Source organism: Aulonocara stuartgranti (genome assembly GCF_965226115.1).
Source record: "Aulonocara stuartgranti genome assembly, chromosome: 19".
Lineage (NCBI taxonomy): Eukaryota > Metazoa > Chordata > Actinopteri > Cichliformes > Cichlidae > Aulonocara > Aulonocara stuartgranti.
Genome location: NC_138955.1, coordinates 11,342,932 through 11,361,174, shown reverse-complemented (window position 1 = coordinate 11,361,174; position 18,243 = coordinate 11,342,932). Strand labels below are relative to the sequence as shown.

The following is an 18,243-nucleotide window of genomic DNA, read 5'->3' as shown; positions in this document are numbered from 1 at the left end:
TATTTTCAGGTTAGTTTAGATTAGTTACTTCAACACATTTCTTATTTGTGGCAGTAAAATGTTAAATTTAAGTTAGATTAATTCAAATATTATATTTTCAGCCACCTTGTGCTTTATTAATTAGTTTTACATAAATCTATTTTGTCAACAGGTTCCACACAAATGAATCAAGTACATCCAACTTATTTTTTAAAATTTATTTTATTGCCAACACATTCAGTCAGCATTTGTGTAAACCCAGTCCAAAATAAAACACAACAGCTCATTAGGGTTAGTAATTAACAGTATGTAGACAGATGCAACATCAAGACTTTAAATTAAATGTCTGTAGCTACCAGAAATAGAAGAAAAAAAAAAAAAAAACGCATTGAAGATCACATAACACATTGATAAGATGACACTTGAGTTATGCACATGTGATGCTAGTAAGGTCTGTGAGTGTTTTTTTTCTTTTAGTGTCTAAAATGGATAGCAAAGTTGCTATTTGCAATGATTGCTTAGGGTCAGTCCAGTAACACAATGCCAATGAAGTGCTTTCCTTTAACAATGCAAAGTGAAGTGTCCACCTCAACAGCCACAATTTAAAAAAAAAAAAATTATGTAACAACAACAATAATAATAATAATAATAATAATAATAATAATAATAATAATAATAATAATAATAAATAGTCCACTGATATTAGCAATCAAAGAAAATTACATCACCATCCCAAATAAAACTTTAACAAAACATGCCAAGATTATGGTCTAACAATAAAACAGCTTGTCAGCGTTCAGTTTTTTTGCAACAGCACAGCAGTAACCATTTAACACTTGCCACTGTCAACATTTATTTTACCAGTGTTTGGGCAAAAAACTTCAGATGTAAACATTTTAACATGGAAACAATTGTTCGTCTTTAAAAGTCCACAAAATATACATTCATCCTGCATTCCCAACTTGGATGATCTGATATCCTCGTGTTGGTGTTGTTCCCAGACCATCATGAAAATGTTGTTCCAGGTTCAACATTGCAAGTGACCAATCACATTGTTGTGACGTTATTCTATTCCAAGCCATTTGTGCATTTATGAAATTCCAATGTTGCAAGGACAATATCAATTCTGCTTACTGTTTATTAAAGGGTTAGGGTTAGGGTCAGTTGATCGGCGGACAGAGGCGGTTTCACGCAGCTTAAGTACAGTTTTTTGTTTTACGCTGGTTTTTCCCGAAGTCGCAAAAGTATGACGTCACAACATTCTGATTGGTCACTTGCAATGTTGATCCTGGAACAACATTTAGTATGATGATCTGGGAACAACACCAACACGGGGATATCAGATCAACCTCCTAACTTACCCTTATTTTTAGTATGTATTGCAATTACCTTTACAATGCACACAATGTAACACAAACTGAATATGAACATATTTCCACCTCATAACAATATGCCTTGAACGCTAATATACACACCACCCTTCAACATTTCTGGTGCAGTATCATCTCTCAATTAAATCCTTTAAATCTCAATACTTTTGATTGTCTCTTAGCTTTCAGTCTTGAGGTTAACTGAGATTCAGTGCATATATCCCACCCATTAAGAGTGCACATGCAGAGGCCAGGTCTTCCAGGTCATGCAGGACACACTAGATGGTTATACCCACATCGGCTGGAGGAGTGCTGGCATCAGCTCTTTCGATGGTAAAGATAGCAAGGGTAATTTGTTCCAGCTCCCTCTGAACAGCTGTAGCTTAGACACAAAAACATAGAAAAATGGCATCCAGTTTTAAAAAAAAGAAAGAAAAAGGGCCAAAGCTACCCTTTAATGACGTAAACACAATATTAGGAACATGCACCCCAGTGCGCCACTATTTCAGACTACAGATTCAACGATAAATATAAATAGTTTGGGTATACAAGAAGATTTCCCAAAACATTTAAACAGGTTCCATGCAAATTACAACAACAACAACATTACAACATGCAACAACATTAGTTATTCAAAATTAGTTTTTTATCTGTATTAAACCAAAACTAAAATTACCAACCAATTATTCTTTGAAGAGGATGCTTGGGTCTTCATTCAGGTAAAAAGGTAGTGCCCTGAGGACACACTCCCTCCCCTTTTCAATGGTTTCCTTCTGTAGAGAGTGGCAGAGATACAGGAAGAGAAAACAGAAATACTTTAGGATGACAGAAACTCACATTATACGCAAAATGAATGACATAGCCACTGCACAGATAGACATGTACACAAGACCAACTAATCATCACATGGACATGAATAGTTAACCTGTTGGGAAGGGTTTCCACCACATTATATATGTCCATAATGGAGGTAAAGACAAACTAATACATCATCTTTTTTGCATTCAAAACATAACATAAAAACATTCACTTCTGGTTTAACCTAAATCAAGGGATCAGATTTTACATATGTTTAGGTAATTTAAATTTTCCAACGTTTTGAGTACCAAACTTTGTCTTGCTTAATATAAATGTAAGTGCACTGTGCAGCTACCATACACTAGCTGTTTAAATTTGAAAATGATCTTATTAGCCATAATATTTTGCTACCAACAGAATAACGCACCTGTGTGGCTGGGGCCAAAGTTTGTCTAATTTTCTTACCTGCAACGCCTCCTTTTTTCTTGAAGACTTTTATGAGCTGGTCAGTGTATTGGTCAAGTTGTGTAAAAAGCCTTGGAACATGTGCAGCAGTAGTAATCCTCACATATTCTGCTTCCACCTGAAAATATGTCAACAAACACAACATACTGTACTGTAAATATGCATACTATATGTACACATATACAAACTAAAACTAATGTAGAAAGACCTCATTAAAGCTATAATTTTAACACAAACATTTACACAAAATGCTAATGGAGCCATTACAGCTTTTATTGTTATTTATCAAGTTCCAAAAAATATTGATCACAGCTGATCTGAAAAGAATTTCATGCCTCAGGCCCTTGAACTGCAACCTTTACCATGGTTCAGATGTGGAGACGAAATAACAGGGGCATGGGATGGGTCACAAAAGAAAACTTAACTTATAAAACAGTTTTGTTTTTAAAAGTATAACAGTTCACATACCACATACAAGCTCAGCAGTACCACATACACCACATCAGTATAGGAGGGAGCAGGTAAAGGCAGGATCTGAGATTTATAAAGTAAAACAAGAAATTCATTACTTAATTTCAAGAAGCAAATTATTGTTTGAATTACAGCTAAATAAAATACTACTCAGAAGAAAAGCAAGAGATTGACACTGCCATGTGCTAACTTTCTATAGAAGCAATTATCACCAGGTCTGTCGTCCTCCATTGTCTGTCCACTCATATGTCTTGAATAATTTTATTAAAAAAATTAAGTGTGTACTTTCACAAACTGTAATTTATAACTACATTGATATGTATAACTCCGCTAGGAAACATGCTGTATTTACAGACCATTTTTACATAATACAGATTACTGATAGAGCAGAACAATGGTGTCACAGTGGCTTTCGCCCTTGACTTTTTGGATTTTAAATGTCACTTTATGCTATCCTTGCTATCCTATTCGATATTTCCGACTCTCGGATTACAGAAAAGGAATCCCAAGAAAGCAAATGGAAAAATAACCCCTTGAAAGAATAACCCCATGAACCCCTGTAGCTAATCCCTTAATAAAACAAAAAACAATAAAAATGTTTCTTACACAGTCCACAAAATAATCATGTCCAGGACCCAGTAAAACTAATGTAAAACAAGCACACGCAAACGATATAACATGTCTTGTAAGACAAACGCAAAATATAACCATGCTGGACATATAGATACTACACAACATAGTCAAAGAAAAAAGTGGTCTTACCTCTCAAAGAAACAGCAGCTTGGCGCCAAAACAGCCTTTTTCAGTTAAATTTGAAGTCTTGCGCATGAGCAGGTACAAGCCGTGAAACCTTCTTGTTCTGCGCGGTTTCATTACAACTGTTTTTGCATTACTGCCACCTTGTGGATATACAAGGTATATCGATCCTCATTGACTTAACTTAAATGTTATGCGATCAAGTAACACATTAGTATTATGTACGTTGAATAATAGACACAATTGCGTAGACTTGATTAGAAAAACATATGTTAACTTAACAAAAACATATATTTTAAGTAAAATGAAAATAAATAATTAATATACACTGAACAATCCACCTCATTCATTTTTTTGAGTGTAGGACCAGAGGAATATGAAAATTAGAATCCGGTGTTTGAGACATTGTTGTTCCACAGGGATTCCCTCTGTTAAAATCTTCCTGAAATGCTAAACTTTCTGATTTGAAAGACTGGGGAACGTTTCACGTGTATAAACTGCCAGGCGAACTCTGGAAGCTGTAACCTTTTGACTTAGCTTGGGTCCTATTTGAGGACTGTCCCGGATCAAAGGCAGATCAGACTTTTTTTTTTTTTTTTTTAATTAAACTTTATTTACAAACAACAGTTTAACATACAAGGCACCATCATTAATCCGATTATGTTACATCCTCGGTTGAGCATTATAGCAAAACAAACAAAACGAACAAAAAAAAAAACCCAACAACAACAATAAGCACAAAGTTAAAAGAGTTAGCACAAAAATAAAGAACAGTCATTGAAGGATTCGAACCAAAGGCAAAAACTAACGTGCAAAAAAAGGGCAGTCGTGATTATAAAATAGGGAGTTTTTTGTTTTTTTTAACATAGGTTAAACTCTTTAAATAAAACAACAAGTTTATGGGCTTTCTTGTTATTCACAAGTTTCAGCGATTTAGCCCAGAGTCTAAAGTCATTCAGCCATCTGTTTATACATGGTTTAGCTTTAAAGTATCTGCATTTGTGAATAAAAAATTTTCCCATTAACAAAATCGTCCTAATCAACAGGTCAAAATCTGCATTCTCAGCAAGTATTCCAAATTTCATTACTGTCACCGTCAAATGTGGTAACTGAATTCTCCTGGACTGTAGCCAGCTCCACATGTCAGTCCAGAAGGAGTGCACTGATTCACAGTTGAAAAACAAGTGATCCAGACTTTCAATATCATTTTCACAAAATGTGCAGGCGTTCACATCTAAATTAAATTTCCGTCTTAAGAATTCATTGGTTGGATAAACCTCATTAATGATTTTAAAGTGAACCTCTTTTGCTTTAGGGGAAAGAGGAAGTGAAATATACTTTTTTCTTATCAAAGGCAGATCAGACTTCTTCTGTGACGGCACTTGTTCGAATGCACGAATATTCACGCATGCGCAAAAGCACCCGAGTTCCAGACACGTCATAAAGGGTGCGCAATCTCGGCAGATCATCGCGCAAATAAATCTGCAACTGACAATGAAGTCCATTTTCTGAGAATGAGAAACTATGGTGCAGTGAGCTCTCAAGCCAGCCGCACTTTGGATTTTGTTAATTTTTTTTTTTCCTTAATACGGTATGCGAGTTACTCTGAAACTACGGAGCTCTGCAGGGGACATGGGAGAAAAAAAAAATTAAGACGGACTTTTGCGAGATCCCGAGTTTGTTTTGCGAGATCTCGCAAAAGTCCGTCTTAATTTTTTTTTCTCCCATGTCCCCTGCGGGGCCCCGTATGTATGAAACACAGCAGAGGTCGTTTTTTTTTTTTTTTTTTTTTTTTTTTTTTATCTTGCAAGTCTTTTCCTTATTTACTCCGGAGTGCAGCAGATGTTTTGCTGTGTTAACAAACACAATAGACTATAACCCTTACTTTAAATATTATATATATTTAAAAAACTATGTTAAAAATTCTTTAAGAGGTGACACAAATTTCACATTTTTGTAACGTGGCAATATGCTGAGTGGCAGCTTTTTCCTTCATCACTTCCACAGTTTTTCTTAATAAGTTAGGACTGTAACAACTTCCAGAATAACCACTGCCAATTTTATCTATAAAAAAGTAATGTCACATAAATCAATCTTTATTTGTATTTATTGACAACATCAAGTAATAAAACACAGCTTTAGTGGTTTGCTGTGAAAATTAAAACATTTTTGTCACTGTATACAGAAAACCAAACAAAATGCAGTCCTTTGCTCAAATTACTGCAGCAGTTCAGTACCGCAGCTGTACATGTGTTGAGTTTGTCGAGTATGGCTTTGTGCTTGTCCTTTTCTTTCCATCAAGTTTGCCAATACGAACACACACACACTTGATTTAAGATGGTGTGTGCTCAGTCTTCTAGCAGTATGTCCAGTTCTTCTAAAGGCAGTCGCACACTCTCACTTCTTTCTCTGTCAACAGGTCTACAAACCCCTCAGCTGATCGGGGAACAGCTGAATTGTATGTACCAGTATACATACATACTGATTTAGTTTGCAGAAGCGGTAACTACAGCAGGGTGATAAGTGTAATTGGTCAATTTGGTAAATATGTGCTGAGCAAGGCAGGATATTGATCAAGTGGCACCATCTTTATTTTTTATTTCTTTTATTTAACCAGGAAGATTCCAATGAGATTAAAAACCTATTTTTCAAGGGAGACATTTAATGAAATCATCTAACAAATAGTGTCGCCTACTGTGTGATTATTTGTTCTAATGTACCATCAAAGAAGTGCGTTTCAGTAAAAGTTTAAACCCTGTCTCATCTATAGTCTGTTCATCTTTTATATACAGGTTATCTTTTTACTGAATTGTAACCAAAAAAAAGATAAGGAGGAGTGGCTATCAGCTACTGATTCTTGTTATGCTCCTGTTTTCTCTTCACCTCTCTCAGTTGTCCGTCCCTAAGCTTAGTCCTTTCACAGGTTTCTTCCTCTCAACAGTCGCCAAGTGCTACTCACTAGGGATCCTCTCTAACACTGTTGAGATTTATACATATACACATTCAATGGTTGCACCCTTAACGGTTACTGGTATATGTAACATGACCACTTCTGTTTTCTTAAAAGTAAAATCATAGTCCTCAAAACACTAATGTTAAGGTTTCAAAGCCATTTCCTCTTTTTTACAAATCTGAGCACCCCTGTATAAAGTCAGTTGGTTGGTAAAATGAGCTGTTGTTCGTTATTAATTAGCTCAGTTTCTCTCGTATAACCGCACCTAATGAGTCTGCAGGGACTATAACTATAAATTGAGTTTTGGGAAATATCACTTTCACAGTATGTGTGTGCCTCACCAGGGGACCAGGGGATATTCTGTAAGGCCTTGTAGAAGATTACTGTGGCTTTATCCACTTTTCCTTCAGACACCTACAAATTCAAACTTACACACTTTACATATACAATGTAATCACTGTGATATTTGTGTATCCACAGCCACAGAAGCTGTTCTACACTTCTGTCTCCATGTTCAATATTTGTAAACTGCGGACAATTCAGTCGTTATTCCTGAAATGCACATATTAATATTCTCCTTCTTTTTTAATGATACTGACGCTTTCAGAGGCATCATTTCTTTTTCTTATTTAAGCAAGATCAGGTCTCTACTTTCTTCCTAACAGGTTTAGTGCTCCAGAGCAGAAAACAGCATCAACGTGAGTTTGTATGACCGGTCTCAACTAGAAGGTGTACATCCTCCAAAGTAAAGAGCAAAGAGCCCCGGTTTCTGTTGCTATGGCATTTTCAAAAAGTCCACGGATGCGGTTGCTGAGGCCATTCTCTGGCCGGACAGATAAGGGATCATCATGGAAATGTGATCTATAAATATTGCAGACATGTACAGTAAGTGCTAAGTATCGTTTGATAATGTGCAACCCTGTTTCTATGAAAGCTGTATTAAGTAAAACTAAAAGCAAGACTGCAAATCACTTAAATCTGCATTTAAACAACATTAAACACTGGGACTTTTTGAGATGCTCATCTTTCATCATGCTACTAAATCTTATTTGTGTTGTGATGTTCCATCAGATGTATTTATTTAATGCTTTTGAGCATTAAACAACTTTTCCAATTTTTGTTGTCCCTCACTGGACTTTTCTGAAATGTAGTTTTTTGTAAATACTTTCGAAATCATCACCTTCTGTTTTTATTTGCAGTTTTTTGGGGAAACAAGGATGTAAATTATGTGAATTTTGATGTGATCCTGCTATCTGATGCTTGTGATTATCGTCTGTTACCTTACCTCTGAGCTGCATCTACCAGCTGCTTCCTTTGCTATTCAGCAACTATGGCAAAGAGGCGCGGCACCAACTGCTGCAGTCTCTGGTTACAGAGTGAAAAAAAACGGCGAGCCCAGCGAGCAGTATGGCAACGGTACTCCACCTGAAGCACACATCACATGGAGGTCAGCCAGACCAAAATAAACAAATAAGCTTAGGGCTCAAAAAGCTTTGAGAAACACATCTAGAGAAGAATGGGGAAAAGGAGCTTTTATTAGCCTGGCCTGTACATAAATGCTTCAAAGAAGGGCGCTGGTGGTCCAGACTGAGAGGGCCGATGGCAGTACTAACACCTCACACTGTGCCAATGAGACAGGAGAGATTGTTAATAAAAAAGTGGGCATGTTTCTTGAATTTGAGTTATCTAGAAAAACATTGAAAAACGCAGCACTGTTGTACATTCCCTTGTAATAAAGCCATTTAGTTGGTAAACGTGCCGTAGTGTGTATCTTCTAATCTCTTAACCCTCCTTAGACTCACAGAGCTAGACAGGCTTGTCAGCTGATTGTTTTAATCCCGTCTCCCGCTGCTTCTTCACTCCTGATTACAGCCAACTGGTTCAACTTTTTACATAAAAAGAAATCGCCACTAAGAAATGTCTGCTTAAAAGGCTGGGTGAAGGCGTGAGTATAGCAGTAGTTTCCTTTTCAGCTAGCAATATTTTTCTTATCTAGTAATGAGTTCAGGCAGTCAGAAAATCACTGTATTTGTAATTATTACTTTTCTTCTTTTTGTTAATGCTTGGCTGTTGTTTCAGCTGGCTTTGGGATAGATCAGGATGAGCTTGGTTGTATTTATGTATTTACATATTTATAGTGGGAAAGCAAGATAAATACATAGGAATATGCTTTTATTTTGAATGATCTGAACCGGAAGTGTGGATAAAGGCGCTCTCTTATCAGGTAAATCTTTTCTTTTTTTTTACTATACTAATAATTTTACTGAATTTTCGACACCTATAAATGTCCAGTTTAATTTATGTAAAAGCTTAATATTATTTAAACCTGTCGGTATTCAAAATAATCCGTTTTATCGTTGTAGTGAAGCTTTGAAAAAAAAAATCAAAAACGCTAGCTAATATTTAATATCACTGTGAATCTGTTGCTGTTGTCAAAGCCGACCGTTTTGGATAGCCGATGCGATGCTGTTATTTTCCACGGTTCTGAAACACATGTTAAAGACATCCAACTCGACAGAAGACGCGCTCAGGATGCGGAGGAGGCTAAACGGTCAACATACGCACTTGCTTCGTCCTCTTGGGCTCGGCTGCTCGGTGTTAACGGACCGTAATCTTGCCAGCAGAAAGTGGGGCGGTTAGCCGGGAGGCTATGGCGAGGTCTTCCTCTTGTTGTTGGTTAGCTGTCTTTTCATAGCGTGGTTACCCCGGTCCTGCTTGGCCGCTGATTGTCAGTTGGTCCGCCGGAGACGACGCGACCTTGGGGACGCTGTCATGGATTTGACTTGGTTGGCCGTGGATGCTGGTCAGTTCATCAACCGCGCTGTTCAGGTAATAATAATAATAATAATAATAATAATAATAAAGGAAACTATTATGTGTTTTTCCTGGGCTTTAATCTCAACCCTAAATCAGCGACTGCCCTTACTAAAAGAAAAGTGCGCAGTTAAGCAGTTTGTTAATCAATGTTACCCTGAAATTCGCTCCAGTACACTGGAGAGAGTCTAGGACAGGCCGAGAGGACTGAGTTGGATCCCGGACTGGAGGAGCTTTTATCACGGGCGGACGCCACCAAGACGTGGACGGACCAGATAATCTCCCAGACTGAGGCTTTACTGCAGCCAAGCCTCGGTAGGAGAACATGAATTGATTTAATGAAGCTGCCCTGATTCATTGAGCAGTTACAGATGTATACATACCCACTTCACTAACAGTTGGTCCTGTTTTTGCCACAATTAGCCCTGTTTTTATGATCCTGAACTCTAACCTGTTCACTGTATCCAAATATATAAAAGGTGAGAAAAAAGATCTGAGCATCATAAAACATCATCTCATTAAGAGTAATGGAGATGGTTTCCCTCTTCCGAGGAAGGTATTCTATGGAGTATTTTTAAAGACATTTACAATGAAGATGAGAAATATTTAGATGACCTGTAAATATTTATGAAGAAAATGCATCTGGGATGATATCAAGCAATTTCCAGCTGCCAACATACAGATAAAAGCAGAGTCATCAAATCCCATCAACTTACTGTTGTGGTCCTGAGTTAGCTGAGAGTCTTTACCTCTGGGACCAATCGTTTCAGCTCTCTTTGTCCTCCCACAGTACATGCATACATCTTCCTTGATGTCTCTTGTTTACTTTGGTAGCAATTGGCCTGTTCGGATGAATAGAGATGCTTATTCTTTAGCCTGTTTGAATCCAATTACGTTTTCTAATGGAGTTATGAGTGGATGTGGTCTGCAATCTATCAAATAAAAGGTACATTCAGCTGCCAGATGCATCCAGGATACATTTTCAGGTCATGTCTCGCTGAATTTATCTTCCAAGGGTTTATAGTCTTCTTGTAAAATCATTTTTACAATGATATTTATTATATGAAACAATATTTTAGGACCTTCTCCTTGTGGAAGAAACTATGAAACCAATGCATTACAGTTTAAATCACAGGGATGAACTATGTTTTGAGAGGTGTTGTGTGTGTATTGTTTATTACCATTTTTATTAATTGTATTGTCACAGGTGCATCCTTTAACAAATGTACATGATAAAAATTGTCACATGGTGTATAGAAAATGTAGCCACTGAATTTTGATGTGACCTTTGACCTCTGATACACAGGAGTGCGGTTAGAGGACCGGCTGTATCAGCATCTGGAGTGGAGCGTCCCACCCCGGCCTCGTGCCGTTGAGTTACTGGGAGATCAGATGACTCAGGCCGGGCTGGAGATTGGATCAAACACACCTTATGGTGAGTACACACTCACCAGCCATTTTATTAGGTACATGCAGTTTGCCAATACAGGGTTGGTTACCAAGCAGTTGAGCAGGAATACCTAATAAAGTGGCTAATGAGTACGTGCATTTTATTGATCTGCGAGAAGGATCTCAACTATTTTCACATGTTCATTTCTTTGCTTATTCTTGTCTTTTTTGTGTTATGAGTATATATTGAAAAGTTGTCACTGTGTTGTATTTTTATGTTTCTCTGCTCAGGTACTGGATTGATAAGGTGTGGAGAGGCTCAGAAGCAGCTCGGCGAGGCAGAGAGGAAGTTTGTCCAAAGCACTAACGTTCACTTTCTCACTCCCCTGCGGAGTTTCACTGAGGGGGAATACAAAGCCATACAGGTAAACACATGCCTCTGTATCACATGCACACAAACTCGCACCTTTATTGTGATTATCACAGCAGTGATTAGGTTATTTTACGCTGTCACCCAAAATAATATTTAGTTTATAGGTTATTTGTAAAGTAAACAAGATCGCTTGTTCCTAGAATGAACGCAAGATGTTGGTGAATAAACGTTTGGACTTGGATATCACTAAGGCCAGGCTGAGAAAAGCCCACGAGGCTGAGCAAGAGGCCAGAGTGAGTTACACCTTTACATTATTACATACTTTTCAGTTAGTCATACTCTGACTAAAAGCTAAACATGTTGATATTTGACATTACAGTTCTTGTATCTTCTGTCTTTTTGTCAGAACCTAAATGCCAACCCACTGGAAGATGACTACTTGTCTCATGTCTCCTACATGTTCAGCTTCCTGCGTGTTAAATGGCTAAAGGTCAGCAGTTCTGTGTAGGAACGTGCATATTAACAGACACAGATGAAATTGTTGTTCAATCTTCAAATAAGGCATTGGTCTTCTTATGTCTCTTTCATGCAAACAGATCTGGGCTCAGGAAATCTCACAGGTGAGTTCCTTATCAATTTAAAGAACACAGGATCTGAAATGGTCTTCATACAGTATATCAGTGAGGCTCTCAGCAGTAATTGATATGAATATGGAGCTGCTGTTAGCACAGACAATATTTCCTTTCTGTAGTTTTCTGTTTGTTTAGACTTGAGCTCATTTTAAATGTTGTATTATTTCGGCAGCCATTTTTAGAAAAATAAGAGAAAAACCATACAGGTGTGTGTGTGTGTGTGTGTGTGTGTGTGTGTGTGTGTGTGTGTGTGTGTGTGTGTGTGTGGGTTTGTATGTGTAGGCAGAGATGGAGCTGAGGATTTGTCAGAGTCTTTACAATCGACAGTCAGAAATCACAAGAGCTGTTGTGGAAGGACTCAGCAACACACATGTACGTACACTTAACGAGTTCAAATTTGTGTTTGTTTTTTTTTACTATCTGTTTCTTAAAGGAACTGTTGCTTTTTATATTTAATGCTTGTGGCTCTTTACCTTGTTGGATATGTTTTCCTGCTATCTACCTCTACAGACCAACCATATGCGGAGCCTCACTGACTTTGTGGATGCTCAGGCTAGCTACTATGCTCAATGCAACCAACATGCTCAGGAGCTGCAAAAACAGCTGGCCAGGTCTGTGTAGTCTCATTTCCATCTTCAGAAGAGGAAGAAGAATAGCTTCATTTGTATAGCGCTTTTTAACACACAGTTCCAAAGTACTTCACAGTTCGAATTAAACCATACATGTACATGTTTCAGCATACAGACACACAGTCAGGCATACAGTCTTATGCCCGACTGGCCAAAAATAATGGGAGAAAGCTTAAGAAAAAGCAGTTTTTTAAAACAAATGACTCTTTTGCCTGACCTGACAGGGCGAGGAAGACTGTTCCAAAATTTAGGCTCTCCAACATCAGAAGTGTGGTCCCCTCTGGATTTAAAATAAGAGCAAGGAGCAGTTAAGATACATTGATAAGATGATTAGAGAGGCCAACTAAGGTTATAAGCTCTTGGTAGCTGAGCTGTATATACAGGAGCCTGGCCACGTAGGGCTCTGTATGTTATTTATTTCACTAGAAGCCAGTGAAGGAAAGCAGAAAGGTTGCATAAAAGGTTTCAAGATTTCATTTTTGCAGTGTTTCCTAGAAAAAAGATTGGATGAGCCTTCTGGTGTGAGATTAAATTTCTGTTTTTATTATATTTATACCTTGAGCTGTTTAGGTTTGTCATTTTTCATACAGCACAATGAATCTCCAAATCATGGCTGTCTAAGAAAACATGTATTTTCAGTTTTGGTGTTTAACAGTTATTTTATAACTACAGTGTGAATAAAACAGGTTATTTGCAAAATTTCTTTAAAAAAATACAGTTTGTAGTGAGATTTGGGTCAAATCCATTATATTTTTGTATCGTTTTTCTTTTAATTGAAACTGAATAAATTAGAAGTTTTAACGAGCAGATTATATAACTTCAGTACAAAGTAGAAAATATTCAGGACATTTGGTCTTCTAAAGAAACCAGGACTACAAAGAATACTTTATGATTTGAACATGAGTGGATTATATTTATGGTTTTATTTCTCTGCAGCATTTCAGCTGTCTTCTGTTCCAATAACTGGCAGTCTGCAATTAGTAATCCCGTTGGTCAGCCATCAACAAGCAACCACGAGGCGAATGAACCCATCAGTGCAAATCACGTCACTCCGTTACCTGTGCTCGTCCACCAGCTTCCAGATTTCGACCAGGACTCGTGGACTTTAAACTCACCACCCCAAACTGTGAAAACCACAGCAGATTCATCTTTCAGTGCACTTCTGACTCACCAGACAAATAACAACAATAACAACATCATCATCTCCACCACCAGACAAACACCCAGCAACCATGCACCAATCTACAGCCAGTCAACAACTGTTCGAGCGATTGATCGTGTCTCTACACCAAACCAAACGGATCAGCTCCAAGCACCCGGCAGGACGGCCAGGATGTCTGATGCTTCTCCTGCTTCTACCCAGGTACTAACATTCAATACAACATCTTCAATAAGCAATGGTGCAGCAACAGCAGCCTCCCCGCCTTTACAACCCAGTGCAACCTGTAGCATCAATGAAGGAGATGTCCAGGAGTCTTCGTCAGGCCATCAGGATGTGGGCCAGTAGAGACGGCAGGTTGGGAACATGGCATCAACCCAGAGTATTTCAGCTTTGACTTTAGGAATATACACAGTGATTATATCATGTTCCAGTTTAATTAATCCCTTAGGGATTATAATGTGAAGTTGTTGAAGTTGCTTATTTTTTAAAAGCGTAATATAGTGCCACAATCATTTTAGACTTGAGCTTGGGCAGGGATAGCTCAGTAGGTAGAGTGGTTGCCCCATGATCGGAAGGTCGGGGGTTCAATTCCCCTTAACAGCTACCCTGAGGTACCCCTGAGCAAGGTACCGTCCCTACACACTGCTCCCCGGGCGCCCAATGGCTGCCCACTGCTTCACTGAGTGAATGGGTTAAATGCAGAGAGCAATTTCCCCACGGGGCTCAATAAAGTACAATAATGTACACACTTTCTTCTTCTTCTTCTTCTTCTTCTCTTCTTCTTCTTTATCCATGTATTATTCATGCTGTGTGAACATGATGATGGTAGATGTAAAGTCTGTTCTGTGTGTAACATTTCTTGGTTTCAGGCTGGAAGACGAAGCTAACAGACTGTTATCATTTTGCAGTGTAAAGTTGTTTTCAGTTAGTGTCTGTGAAACTGATCTTTTTTTCTTTCTTTTTTTTACGTTCTGGTCAGTGAGAACTAAGCAAGCTCTGTGCCAAGTGTATGTGTTGGTGTGAATACATGAATTTTACTGTGTCTCAGTGACCGTGTGAACTTGTGGTAATACTTTGGCCCAAACATGTGACACCTTTAGAAAGAAGTGTATGTGCATATATGTGACTGCCACCTTCTGACTCTTGTTTGTTAAACATGAGGTCATTTTCCATACGAAACACAGTTTCACTTCTGTCTGAGCGCATTTGCATTGGGGAACCCAGAGGTGACTGGACCTTTGTGCTTCTTCATACGCGCGCTGGGTGTTTTCCCACGCATACACTCATTTTTCACCCTTTACCTTCTTAAAGCCCCCATTTGGTCAAATGGGTGGAAATTTCCACGTCCAGATGTTGTTAATTTTCTTCATGAGGGCAGACCTGCCTAACGTGGGTCTACTCTGGAGGGACTCTGGATGGAAACAAATATTAATGTAGCACTGGCTGTACTGAAATAATTGCCTACAAGCTCAATGCTTTTGTCCCAGTATGTAAAGATGTGTGTGGGTTTGTGTAGTCTTCATATCAGAGCTGCTGCCAGTTTCAAACTACACGCACGCAGTCATGATTCAGCCACGAGTCGTTGAGCTGACGTCAGTGTGGGTTTGAGTTTGCGCGTGATTCATGTGAAGATGTGGAAATAAATATGCAAACAGTGATGTCATGCCGGTCTAAATCAAGTGTGGCATCTATCTTTGTTCTCCAGTCAAGGTGTTTCTGTAATTTCCTTGTTAAAACTACAGTTCATATAGCTCACTTTCCCATCATACCAGCCATCTGTCTTAGATTTACACGCAGTGACAATATTTTCAGACTGAGGTCTTGATCAAGCCTCCAAAAAATTCTGTTTGTTTCACTGTTTCTGACTCACTGCCAAGCTTGCAGTTAAGCTGGATTCGCTTCACTTTTTCTTTTTTACACAAGAGTGAGATCTCCTTTTGTTTTACATGAATCACAGCCTTTCAACACATGCACACAAGCTGTAATAGTTACCCAGAATTGCTGACAAAAGTGTGCATATGTGTGTCTGTTTTTCACTCCCACTTAACCTTTTTCCTGTCTAGAGCTGTCCAAATAGATTAGATCAATTAAGAGCAGTTGGTGTGATACTGATCAAAGCAGAGCCTGCGGTTCATTAACACTATAAACAGTTATATCTTACGTCTTTACAGGGGCTGAGGTGCAGCCATCGCTGAATGCAGATTCAGTTCTTGCTATTTTTTCCCCTACAACTCAGCAAGGAAAAATAAATCTGTCCCTAAATGTTCATGAGCGTTCTTCCTCTGCACCGACAAAACAAGTCCCTGTCACAATTCCAGCATATTTTTATATTTCCGGTTCGCACTTTGTCCTTGAGCAGATCTCTCATAAGTCTTGGTATGAATCTTTTGTTTGATACAGGAAGGAAAGGGACGCTTTGTTCATGATGAGTGAGTTGGGGAAATGGATAAAGGAAATTTTGATTTTTTTTTTTTTTTTTTAGCTTATTTGGTTTCTTCTGATGCACTACCTGAGGGGCACATGTTACAGATGGGTGCAAACCCTCATAGTTTAGTCTGTAAAGGCCTCATGCTAATGCATTGTTATTCAAAAATATAATTGAAATTCACTAAAGATAAAGGCCAGATTTTCCTACCCATGCTTAATAAAATAACAATAAAAAGAAAACAATCTGCATAATACATTTATTATCTTGTTATTTCTATCACATGATTTGTCTTCCCTTAAAAATATAAATGTCCCCAGTGTCTGTAAGAGCCCTCCTTATCTACATTCACCACGAGTTTGATTGCGAGACCAAGCAGAGAAAAATAATGAAGGTGGACTGATGTTTATTAGAAGATGTACTGATATTCAAAGCATCATGTCATCTGTGCAGTAAGAAAATCTAAGTGGACTGAGCTCATAACCTGGAACTACTCACCCAAGTACAGTAAGGTGCTCTAATTACTTTGATATTATTTTTAAACTATCTTAGCTATAAAGAAGATTGTTAGATAACCTATACATTAAAAAAAAAACCTTTTAAAACATTCTAATGAAACCCCATCTACCTTGTTTTACATTTAGATAACTACACCTTCAGGTGAACTACAAAACATGACATATTGTTCAGCCATTGTTTATCCAAAAAATAAGCCAAAATGCAGAAGCAGTGTGTGGAGAAACTAAGTACAGCCTTAAAGCTTACACAGCAATTAAGACCGTAAACAGCAGCCAGGTGCTGTTAATAAAATGCACTTGATTATCGATCATTAGCTGCTCTAGAAACGCAGACGTTTTGGCAGCTTGCATGTCTAAAACATTAAGGTCTGTGTCAACACGGTGCCCTGAGGAAAGACATGAGCAGTGATCTTAGACATTTTTTGCCCGTTATTCTGGAAGAGTTATTTGAAGTCCATCATTCTATAGTAACAAAGATTATTCACAAGTGGAAAACATTCAACACAATTGCCACCATTCCTTGGAGTCGACCTCAGAGCAAATTCACCCTGAAGCCAGACCATGTAATGCTCAAAGAAATAAAATAAAAAAATGAAATAAGAGTAACATCTCAGACTCTACTGGCCTCGGGTAGCATGTTAAATATTAAAGTTCATGACAGTACAATTAGATAAAGACCAAACAAGGATGGCTGTCAAGAGAAAACCTCTTCTCTTTTTAAAAAGAAGCAGCAGAACATCTGAAGTCTCCAAAGTTGCATCTGAAAAAAGACTTCTGTAACAATGATCTTTGGACAGACGGGACCAAAGAGGTCATAATGTACAAAAGCAAACACAGCACATATAAATGCTCTATCATGGTAGAGCAGGAAGGAATGCTGAGCGTGCTTTCTTTTTCATTCAATGCTTCTGTATTTTGGCTTAGTAAATATTAACATGGTGTAATATGTCGCATATTTTTGTTCACGCAAAATTGTATTTACCTAATTTTAAAACCCGCTAAGGACCAGATATTTTTTTATTATGTCCTGATATGTAAACCCTTGGATCTAGTTTATTTTTAGCATCACTGTATCCTGTGCGGTGTTTTATTAAATCATGCAATGATGACTAATGCAATCATTTTAAATGATTAGACACTATTATAAGTCTGCTATATGATTTCAAGGACTCTACTGTTTTACGGCATGCTCTATTTTAATAATAGCGCCATATTTGCATGTTTTCCTTCCCTCCCTGTCCCACATATTGGTAACAAAAAGCGTGTACACCCAATAATAACACTCAGTTCTCATAAAATGGTCTGTGTGATTTTGCACTGTTACCATGTGGTTTGCGCAACAGTGAAGTCCTGTTGCTGTTTTACATTGCCTGTTTAATGCAAGCTTAGCTGACAACACCCATTGTCCCATTTTCCCTAACAGCCCTGTTTCGTCAGAATGAGCCAAATCACAGGATCTGTTTTCTTCTAATTTCCCGGCTCTGAAAATTAGAGTCAGGAAAATTAGAG

The 18,243-nt window shown here is 38.0% G+C and overlaps 1 protein-coding gene and 1 long non-coding RNA gene across 6 annotated transcripts; one reads left to right on the top strand and one right to left on the bottom strand.

Moving 5' to 3' along the window:
- Positions 1-228: 228 nt before the first annotated feature.
- On the bottom strand, positions 229-3,983 carry LOC309695012. Of its 3 annotated transcripts, none has more exons than XR_014273016.1 (5): positions 3,846-3,983; positions 3,102-3,146; positions 2,575-2,730; positions 2,030-2,122; positions 229-1,731 (listed from the first exon to the last, which is right to left on the bottom strand). It is a non-coding gene; the product is annotated as an uncharacterized lncRNA (long non-coding RNA). The 3 variants fall into 3 exon arrangements; XR_014273017.1 differs by having other exon boundaries at positions 3,081-3,146; positions 3,846-3,937; XR_014273018.1 differs by lacking the exon at positions 3,102-3,146 and having other exon boundaries at positions 3,846-3,932.
- A 1,658-nt stretch (positions 3,984-5,641) lies between these two features.
- On the top strand, positions 5,642-14,313 carry LOC309695673 (endophilin-B1-like). Of its 3 annotated transcripts, none has more exons than XM_082516472.1 (11): positions 5,642-9,016; positions 9,311-9,621; positions 9,780-9,921; positions 10,913-11,041; positions 11,287-11,420; positions 11,569-11,661; positions 11,775-11,858; positions 11,965-11,988; positions 12,283-12,372; positions 12,511-12,611; positions 13,566-14,313. In XM_082516472.1, the coding sequence occupies exons 2-11, from the start codon at positions 9,565-9,567 to the stop codon at positions 14,134-14,136; spliced, it is 1,425 nt and encodes a 474-aa protein (XP_082372598.1). In that variant the 5' UTR covers positions 5,642-9,016; positions 9,311-9,564; the 3' UTR covers positions 14,137-14,313. The 3 variants fall into 3 exon arrangements, with proteins under 3 accessions (XP_082372598.1, XP_082372597.1, XP_082372596.1); XM_082516471.1 differs by having other exon boundaries at positions 9,231-9,621; XM_082516470.1 differs by having other exon boundaries at positions 5,642-9,621.
- Positions 14,314-18,243: the final 3,930 nt, after the last annotated feature.

Coding starts and splice junctions, on each gene's coding strand:
- LOC309695673 (XM_082516472.1), top strand. CDS start 9,565: ATGGATTTGACTTGGTTGGCCGTGGATGCTGGTCAGTTCATCAACCGC. Junction 9,622..9,779: donor TCATCAACCGCGCTGTTCAG/GTAATAATAATA, acceptor AATTCGCTCCAG/TACACTGGAGAGAGTCTAGG. Junction 11,042..11,286: donor TGGATCAAACACACCTTATG/GTGAGTACACAC, acceptor TTCTCTGCTCAG/GTACTGGATTGATAAGGTGT.